Here is a 10,516-nt window from a genome sequence, read left to right on the forward strand (position 1 = left end):
AATTGTTTTATAGTTTACTTGGTCTTGTGATTTTCCTTTTTAAATTTTGCTGAGCAATATCTATTTTCTTTGAGGATACTTTGTTATTTGCTATTTTCTGTTGGGCTGCTGGCCACAAGGTCAACTATTCAAAACTACCAGCCGTTCCGGAGGAGAAAGACAAGGCTTTCTACTCCCGTGAAGATGAACAGTCTCTATGTGTTTCTCTGAGTTGGAACTGACCAGGTGGCAGTGGGTTTGTTTCGCTTCCGAGAATCTCTCCTGAAATATACCCGACTTCCTCTCCCTTTGAACGTGTTGCGTTTACATTGTTGCCACTATTTACTTTTTAATTAGGTACTGTAGATTGGTATCTCTGACTCCCTATTTTCAGTCTTGTAACTTTGTTTTACTTTGATTGCTACAGTAACTGGGCTGACTTCTGGGTGGGTTGTCTTATATATTGATCTCAGGTTAACGTTTGCTGTTGTGGATTCTCTGTCCAAAGAATTATTCCCTTTAGTATTTTTTTGTAAGGTTAGTAGGTTTTTTTCCCCTCCAAATTCCTTTAAATTCTCCTCATCTGGAAGTTTTGCTGGATATAGGATTCTTTTTTTAAAATTTTTTTTAAGGATATAGGATTCTTGATTGGCAATTTTTTTCTTTTCAACTTTGTCATCCTATTGCCTTTTTGATTGTATGATTTCTGTTGAAAAAAAATCAGAGCTTATTATTCCTCCTTAGTATGTAGTTTTTTGCTTATCCTGAGCTGCTCTTAATGATTTTTCCTTGTCTTTGATTTTTGAAAAGCTTGAATTTACATGTGATTTTTTTTTTGGGGGGGGGGGCTGTCATGTTTGGGATGCTTTCAGCTTCTTGTGTATTTTCTCCTCTTTCAGAATGTTCAAAGATTTTCTTTCCCCCCTGTAGCTCTTGGACAATTTTCTGTGTGCTTTGTTTCTTCCTCTTCTGGAATTCCTAGTATGCATGCTGTTCATTTTGACAGTGTCACATAATTCTTAGACTCTTTTTATTGGATTATTTTTGTTCTTTTTAGGGCTCAATCCTCTCATAGTTTGGTATTGGGAGGATTGTCTTCAAGCTCCCTCCATGGCTTCAATTCCACTGCTTTGCTCTTTCCAAGTGTTTTCTAGTTCTACTGTCTTAGCATTAATTTCCTGGAATTCTATTTGCTGTTTTTATATGGTTTCTAATTTTTCATTGATTTTATCAGATTGCTCTTGTAGTGTTTTCCTGAATATGTCTATAGTCCCCGCCCCCCACCCCCACCCCCATGGCTCGCTTGATATTTTTCTCCATCCATTGAAAGTATCTAAGAATCATTATTCTAGAAATAAGAAAATATTCTAAAATTGTTTGTGGTGATTATATACCTTTTAATATGATTGAACTATTGAGCTGTATGATATGTGAATTATATGCCGATAAAGCTGTTAGAAAATAAAAAGAATAATTCTTCTGAATTTCTTTTTTGGTAGTGCCAAATGCCTAATCTTCCTCAGGAAGGTCTTTTGACCCTGTGTTTTGGTCACTTATTTTGGCACCTTTGTGCTTTATTTCATTGAATGAGCTGTCACTGGGTGTACATAAGCACGAATGGTTATTGCAGCATTATTCATACTAGTTAAAAGGTGGAACCAACCTCAATGCCTATCAATGGTTGAATAAGCAAAATATGAAACATGCATATAATGAATTACTGTGCAGCTAATAAGAGAAATGAAGTCTTGATATGTGCTACAACATGGATGGAGGCTGAAGACATTACACTGGTGAAATAATTCAATAACAAAAGTGTAAACATGAGGGGGTTTCAACAGATTTGTGGGAAAGTTGAATTAAGAGATAGGGAATTTTTCCAAGAATTTTTTGACGTTTCCTCAGATTCATATGATCTCACAGTAAAGACAAAAACTGGCTTATGTATAAAATCAAAGCTTAACAGAAGTTACCAGAGGTAGGAAGGAGAGGAAAAGCGAGAGTATTTCCATTGCTTATGGAGTACTGCACTTTGGTTCATAGTGATGGAAAGACTGCATTGATTAAGTGTAGGGTTGCACAGTCAATTAATACAATTGTGGCAGTAAATTATACACCTGTGTCTTAGTGCTGCTGAAACAGAAACACTGCAAGTGGATGGCTTTAACAAATACATGTATTTCCTCATATTTTAGGAGGCTGGGAGTTTGAATTCAGGGTGCTGGCTCTAGAGGAAAGCACTCTCTCTGTCTGCCCTGAAGGTCCTTGCTCTGCAGCTGTGGTTCTGTTTCCTGCTTCCCTGGAGACCTCCAGGTGTGCTAACATCTGTCTTATTCCGTCTCTGTTTCAGTTCACTCTATCTAATCTCTCTTTAGATCTCAAAAGAGATTGACTTAAGATACACCGGACACTAATCATGCCTCCTTACCATAATGATGATAACCCATCCACAGGTAGACTTTGGGTCATGACCAAAAATTCATTCAGAGGTGTATCTTTAAACTGAATTTATAAGAGAGTCAAGACATGTGCATATGCTTTTTTTAGTTAGTTTTTTTGCAATGTAAAAAGTGAATCCACACACAGGGGTGGGGTGGGGTGGGGGTGGGTGGGATTGGGGAATAACACATCCAATAGGAGGTCAATCTTTAACATTAAAAAAACTCCAATGTCTCAACAAGAAAAAGACAATTACATTGAAAAATGGGCAGAGGCATGAACAGATACTAAAAACCAGACACTCAAGTGACCAACAAATGTATGAAGAAATGCTCAAGTTCATCAGCTAACACAGAGCTGCAAATCAAAACAAAACTGAGATACCAACTTGTCCCACAAAACAACAATGCTGGAATCCTCATACATGCTGGGGAACAACAAAAGGTGCAGCTAACATGGAAAGCAGTAAGCTGCTTTCTCAAAAAGTTGGCAACAGAAATACCAAAATGACGCTGTGATTCCTCTCATTTAGGTTGTTTCCTAAAGGATGGACATTTAGGGTGTTTCCATCTTTTTGCTCTTGTAGATGGTGCTGCAATGAGCATGAGCGTGCATAGATGATTTGTGTCATGACTCTGACTTCTGGGAGAAATGCTAGGAGAATAGTCATGAATCTATATAGGTTTGACAGAGGGATTTGTATATGTATATTTACCTTTGCTACAAATATGTCCATGAAGGGAGCATCGCTATGAACACTTCTTAGATATAACCAAACATCCTGAGGGAATGAGCTGTTGAGTCTAGGGCATCAGATCACAGTCTCAGGGGACACTGAGGTCAATTGGCACAACATAGATTACAAAGATAATGCTTTATATCCCATGTGGTGGGTAGTGTTGGGGTCTTAAAGGCCCATGAGTAGCCAATATGGTACAACTGAGCCATCTAAGCTCAGGAGGAAAGAGTGATCAAAATCCAAAACCAAAATGTACTAATGGACCACACACACAGCAGTCCCCACACTCTTGTGACCAGAACTAGATGGTGTCTGGCTACCACTATCACCTGCTCTGAGAAAGATCACCTTAGGGTCCTGGGTAAAGTAGAGAAAAAATATGGATCAGAACTCAAAATCATACGAAAGACCTGGCTTACAGGTTGGATAGGGACCGGTGGGACCTCCAAGACTATGGACAGTTACTCTCCTGGTCTGGAGCTGAACTCACTCCCCCGTTGAAATAATTAACCATTTGAAACCAATGGGCAACATTTTAACCTAAAGACAAAGTAAAAGGAAAGGGGGAACAGAACCAGGAAGCAGGGAGGAAGTGGGGTAAGTGATGGTACATCGAGACCATTGCAATGGCTAAGTTGAAACAAAACATGTATGAATTGTTGAATGCAAAACTGAGGAGCTGTTCTGTAAAACTTCATGTAATTCATACACACACGTTTGTTTAAAACGTTTAAAAAAGTTATCATTAAATTAAATTTCTGTTAGGAGTATTTTATTCATAGATCTGTTACAGGTTTGCCATAATAAAAAGGTGGTAGAGGGGGAAGTAACACGTTTTCATGGCAATACAGGCAGTTCCTAGTGAAGGTTGGACTTACATACACCTAGCACTTTATTTTTTATTATTATTTTTAGTGGAATCTTTTGTTTTTTTAATTAGTTGAGGTTTAATACATGTATCATATCATTTCGTATTTCAATCATGCCAAGTAGAATTGTACAATTGCTACCACAATCAATTTCCAAACATTGTATTTCTACACAGATTCCTTGACATTGTATCACTTTTACCCCAACACCACTCTACTCCCTTCTCCCTCAACAACCGGCACTCTAATGTTATGTGAATCTACTCACACTTTGAAACACTTTTTATTTTTTTAAGCAAAAGGGAAGAAATTTATTGGAGCCCATACGGGGAAACCCTAGAGGGGCCCAGCATCCCCTACTGTGTAGGCATGCCCAGCACAGGGTCACACCATTCACTGTACCCCCATGTCCCAGAGGGACTCCCCTCTAGCCGAGCCCCAAAGCCCCAGGACTGGCTGGGGGTGCGGACGTGAAACACTTTAATGATCGTGAACTTAACTTCCCTTTGAAACATTTGAGCCGGCCCCAACCTGCAACAAGTTCTTCCTCACAATCGCTTTCACTTGCTGCACGGGCAACTTTGAAATCATTGACCAACCTGTGAGATTTTTGTTCACTAACCATTTCGCTGCTATCCAGTTGATTGCGACTCACAGTGACCCTATAGAAATTCCGAGATGTCGAATTTTTTTTTGAGATGTAAATCTTCATGGGAGTCAAACCGCAGCGTGTTGCTCCACGGGAGGGCTGGTGGGTTTGGGAGAAGGCGTTGCGGGAAGCTGCGACGCTTATCCGCAGCGCCACCAGTTACTTCGCTGCTCGGAAGTAAAGACCCTGTTTTGTTTGTTGGTTGGTTTGCACTAAATTAAGGCTAGATGCATCCGTGCTGGCGCACCTAGAAATCTCACTCAAAGACATAGTCACAGTTGGTTAAGGAGGCTTCTTCCACTTTGACTCTCTATTGGTTAGCGTGGCCATCAGTCCCCGCAGTTGTGAAGACACCGGAGACGGAAGCGTGCTGTTAAGGGGCGGAATCTTCCGGTCGCCATTGCTAAGGTGTGACGCGCTTTCTAATAGGCGGAAACGTGCTTCTCCCGCCTTCTCCCGCCAGCTGCCAATGGGCGGCATTCCTAGGGGCCTTAAGAGACTGCGTACGGAAGCTCCGCCCGTCCGATTGGTTGTTAGGGGGCGGGCCTTGTAGCTGGTAGGCTGCTGACCCTGCCTGTTCAGGATTTGTTGCTGGGGAGAGGCACGTGAGGAGGCGGTGGCTTGAAGCGAGCATGGCGGGAGGAATGAAAGTGGCGGTCTCCCCGACAGTTGGTCCCGGGCCCTGGCGCTGGGGGTCCCGGGGCGGTGGGGCCGTGCGGCTCCTCCTGGTCCTCTCGGGCTGCGTGGTTTGCGGCGCAGGTACTGTCGGGACAGCAGCACCCAATGGGGCGGGTGCTGCGTGGGCTATTTTCAGAAAAGTGGGCACCGGCCCGCGGGTGTGGTCCGTTGGTCAGCCGAGGCAGTGGGCTGCGTGCTGAAGTGGAGGCTTGGGCCGCGGAAGGCGCTGGGGCCGAGGGTCTGGCACTTGGGGGGCTCGGTGGAGGTGCCCAGAGCGGGGTGGCCGGGGCAGGAAGGGAGGCCTGGGCGTGACAGGTGGTCCTGCGGCTGCTAGCGCTGCAGCCACTCCTTAAAAGGAGGGACCCCCGAGCCTGTTGCTGGTGCGGGGGGCTGCCACCGGCCAGGAGCGTGCCACTTACTCAGCAAAGCAGTAGCTGGCACCTGAGCAAGTGTCGTCAGGCCCAGGGCAGGGATGTCAGAACGGATCCCGCTAGTTGACAGGCATGCAGTGGTGGCGCCTTTGAAAGACACTGGCTCAGAAAGGACCGGATGTCATAACATTCCTCAATTTAAAAAAAATACAAATACGCTTTAGCTTATGGTAGGTTTTGTCAGGCAAAAGTATATGGTACCTGTTGCTGGACCATTGACTTTGGACTAGGAAAGAAACTGCTTCCCTTGTCTGCTCTTAAAATTCAGGAAACCGAGAGAGTGCTCTTGAAAACTTGCAGGTAGTCCTTTGTCATTCAACCTATGGCAGAAAAGTAAGTGAGGTTCTCAAGCTTCCACTGGAGGGAGTTGAGACTCAGGAGTCAAGGAATCTTATCTTGTACACACAGCTTGGGTGCGCTCTCCGCCCCCTTTGATGACTGCCCATCTCTTGCTGCCACATGCATTATCCTGAGGGGCATCTTGCAGGCGCTCTCAGCATCCCTGGATCTAGTTCCAAAGCACAGATGTTCAAAAACATTTGTTGGTTTGTTTAATAGAGGGAGGAGGAGAAGTACCCAGAAACGTGCCCTGGACTGACACTGGGTTTGGTTAACTTATAAAATGAGACACGTAATACCTACCTTGAAGGTTATAGAGGTGAAATGAGAAAATACATGGGAAAATGCCAGCACATTGTATATACTGAATTAGTGGTTCCTTTTTCTCTTTTTAAGTTTCTGCCCCCCCCGCCCCCCAACAGTTGTATCGGCATATAATTCACCTAGCATACACTTCAATGGTTTAAGTATCTGTAACAAACAGGAACTTAGCATGAAGAAGAGTAAGCTCAAAAGATATTTGTTGTGTGGCCTGACAGAGTCCATTGTTGGCAGCTATAATGAGACAATCATGTTCTAGAAAAGTTTCTCAGAGTAAAGAGACAATAAGTAAAGATGGTGACCAAGATAACGGTGAAGACAGTAAGTTCCTTCTCACTGAAAGTTTAAATCTCTGATTATAAAAATACTATCTTAATTTTATATCCTTGAAGTGTCAAGAAGTAGGAAAAAACTCAGGTATTGGATTTAGAGACAATTCATTTTAGCCTTTTCCCCCCATACTTGATTAAAAATTAAAAAAAAAAAAATCAGTTCTCCTCCCTGGAAACTATTAGTTGTTACCTGGTGTAGTTTTCTCACTTGATTTTCTAGCATAGACTTTCCCCATGCCACTTAAAGTTCTTCCTAAGTATTATTTTTACTTGTATTACAATCCATGGTGTGGACAGACCGTTATTAATGTTCTCTCCATTTTTGGTTAAGTATTTGTGGAGTTCCTGGTGTTTTTTTTTTTTTACCCCTGTGAGCAACACTTCATGAACTTTTTGGCATATAAATATTTTGTTGCATTTGTATTTTCAAGGTAGATTCTCAAAAATGAGAACTAGAAATGATCACATCCAAAGGTAAAAGTTATGTTTCCTTGCAACACCTTGTGAAAATGCTCCCAGGGAAGGTGTGCAAGTTTATCCCACAGTCAGCAGTGTTTGACTGCTTATGACCGTGTTAGTTAGGTACTCTGAGTCAGTTCCGATTCATGGCGACAAGGGAGCATTAAAAAGTTGGGAAAATGGAATGAAAAGTTAATGGAATTTTTCCGTGGACCTCTTGAATCCCAGTTTTTGGCATGTTCATAATTGCTGTGTTTGAACTCATTGTTGCAGCCACCGTGTCAATCCATTTCAATGAGAATCTTCCTCTTTTCGGTTGGTCCTCTACCAAGCCTGATGTCTTTCTCCAGGGGCTGGTCCCTCCTGATAATAGGTCCAACATGTGAGACGCAGTCTTGTCATCTTGCTTCTAAGGAACAGTATGGTTGTGTTTCTTCCAAGACAAATGCTTGTCCTTCTGGCAGTCCATGGTGTATATATATATATATATATATATTTTTTTTTTTTTAATAATCATTTTATTAGGGGCTCATACAACTCATTACAATCTGTACATACATCATTTGTGTCCAGCACGTTAGTACATATGTTGACTTCATCGTTCTCACAACACCTGCTTTCCACTTGAGCCCTTGGTGTCAGCTCCTCATTTTTCCCCTTCCCTCCCCACTTCCCCCTCCCCCTGAATACTTGATAATTTATAAATTATTATTATTTTATCATATCTTACCCCAGCTGGTGTCTCCCTCACCCACTTCTCCGCTGTCTGTCCCCCAGAGAGTAGGCCATATGTAGACCTTGTCATCTGTTCCCCCTTTCTCCCTCACCTTCCCTCCACCCTCCTGATATCGCCACTCTCTCCACTGGTCCTGGGGGGGTTCATCTGTCTTGGGTTCACTGTATTTCCAGTTCCTGTCTGTGCCAGTGTACACCCTCCAGTCCAGCCGGATATGTAAGGCAGAATTGGGATCATGGTAGTGGGGTGGAGGAAGCATTTAAGAACTAGAGGAAAATTGCATATTTCATTGTTACTACACTGCACTCAGATTTGCTCCTCACCTCCCCGCAGCCCTTCTGCCCGGGTCCCCACTCTGCACTTCCCCTCATTCACAATGTTATGATATATATATTGTTTTATCTTTGTTGCCTGATACCTAATCCCTTCGCCACCTTGTCATCTTACAGGCTGGTGTGCTTCTTCCATGTGGGCTTTGTTGTTTCTCAGTTAGATGGCCCCTTGTTTATCTTCCAGCATGTGGGACCCCAGATTCTATGTAATTTGACAGCTTGGCACCATCAGCTTTCTTCACCGCATTTGCTTATGTACCTGCTTTGTCTTCAGCAATCATGTTGGGGTAGGCTGGTGTGCTTCTTCCTTGTGGGTTTTGTTGTTTCTTAGCTAGATGGCTGCCTGTTTGTCTTCAAGCCTTTATGACCTCAGATGCTGTAGCATTTGATAGCCGGGCACCATCTGCTTTCTTCACCACTTTTGCTAATGTACCCCCTTTGTCCTCAGCAATTGAGTAGGGACAGGCTGGTGTGCTTCTTCTGTGTGGGTTTTGTTGTCTCTCAGCTAGATGGCTGCCTGTTTATCTTTAGGTCTTTAAGGCTTCAGGTGCTTTATCTTTTGGTAGCTGGACACCATGAGTTTTCTTCACCACACTTGCTTGTGCACCCATTGTCTTCAGCGACTTCAGGTATTATATCTTTTGGTAGCCAGTCCATGGTATAGTTAATATTATTCCCCAATATCATAATTCAAAGGTTTTTTTATTTTTATGCAGAGATGTAATACATATTGAAGGTCTTCATTTATTTTTAAATTAAATATTTTTATCGACATATCTTACTCCTAATATATCCCTTCCCTTCTCATATAGTTCTTTTGTTCAATCCCATTGGGAGGGGCTATTATAATCATCAATGCTATGATTCCCCCCTCTCCCCCTTTCCTCCCCCACCTCTCACTTCCCCCACCCTCAGGGAACCCTTGCTCCTGTCACTGTCTCTGAGGGGTCCCCTATCATGACTACTATGGGCCGAGTGATCTTAAATGTACAGATGAACATATGCAAATCTAGCATGACCAATGAGGTCTATCACATAAGGACCATAATAGCAAGGGGAGGAAATCATAGAGAACTAGAGCAGTGGTTCTCAGCCATCCTTATGCCACGACCCTTTCATACAGTTCCCCATGTGGTGGTGACCCCCCAACCATAACATTATTTTCCTTGCTACTTCATAACTGTCATTTTGCTACTGTTGTGAATCATAATGTAAATATCTGATATACAGGATGAACATCATTAAGGATAATTAAGGCATAGTGATTAATCACAAAAAATATATAATTATACATTTGTGGAATATTTATGTGTTTTCCGATGGACTTAGGTGACCCACAGGTGAGAATTGCTGAGCCGGAGGCTAGTTAGTTAGGTGGTTCGTCAGTGCCACACCACACCCTGGATTTATCTCCGTTCTCTGAGGCCCTTTTTTTAAAAAAAGTCAAATATGTTTTATTTTACAAACCCTCATGCATAGATCTGATGGCAAAATGCTGGTTGTATCAGATTATTCTGCGGTTTCTCTCTCTTTGCCATTTAACTCTGTACTCTTTAATTAGTGAAAATAGGTCTGACTCATTCTTTACAACAACTGCATGATATTGGAGAATGGTGGCAACACATTTAATTCAACCATGCCTACTGATAGACTTACAAATTATTCCCAGGCTTTCACGGCTATAAGCAATGTTGCCTTAAATAGTGATTTTTAAAAATTAAGGGGCTTTGATTTTTCAAAGATGGGCCTCCTAAACTGGTATTGCTAGATGTAGGGTATTTCATCTAATGTCAATTGCCGTCTACTTTGCAAACGGGTGAGTCAGTTTTGCTTTCCCACTAGCAACGGGGAGAAAGAGCCGGGTTTCCAGACGTAAGGTGTTTTCCTAACTTATTCAGCTAGACCTGTGGACTCAGAGGCGTTTCCCTGTTTTGTCATGGAAAGCACAAAGTATTAACATGAGCATTTTGACAAACTGTGTGTTTGAAGCTAGTTACTTTAATTCTGTTTCTAAAAATTTAAGTTAAAGTTAGAGAGAGTAGTGATCATTTCCATAGACCATGGGGGTAGCAGGGTGGAAGTGGGAAGAGGTGATTCAAATTCATTCTTCAACAACTTTCCAAAAAGTGGCTGGCCAAGGTTCTGATTTTCATCCAAGGTTTCGGTTAAGAGGTTTTGGTTTTTTTTATTTTTTAACTTTCTTTCCTTAGAAT

General features: G+C 42.3%; 1 protein-coding gene across 1 annotated transcript in view; it reads left to right on the forward strand.

The window, feature by feature from the left end:
• Positions 1-5,307: 5,307 nt before the first annotated feature.
• The window catches only part of NEMP1 (nuclear envelope integral membrane protein 1), a 25,939-nt gene continuing 20,730 nt past the window's right edge, over positions 5,308-10,516 (forward strand). Inside the window, exon 1 of the mRNA XM_004700536.2 lies at positions 5,308-5,434. Within this exon, the coding sequence (XP_004700593.1) occupies positions 5,308-5,434 (127 nt within the window). The remainder of the gene's footprint in view (positions 5,435-10,516) is intronic.

This window comes from Echinops telfairi, unplaced genomic scaffold, assembly GCF_000313985.2.
Source record: "Echinops telfairi isolate 266 unplaced genomic scaffold, ASM31398v2 ScPeMD7_2;HRSCAF=8, whole genome shotgun sequence".
Lineage (NCBI taxonomy): Eukaryota > Metazoa > Chordata > Mammalia > Afrosoricida > Tenrecidae > Echinops > Echinops telfairi.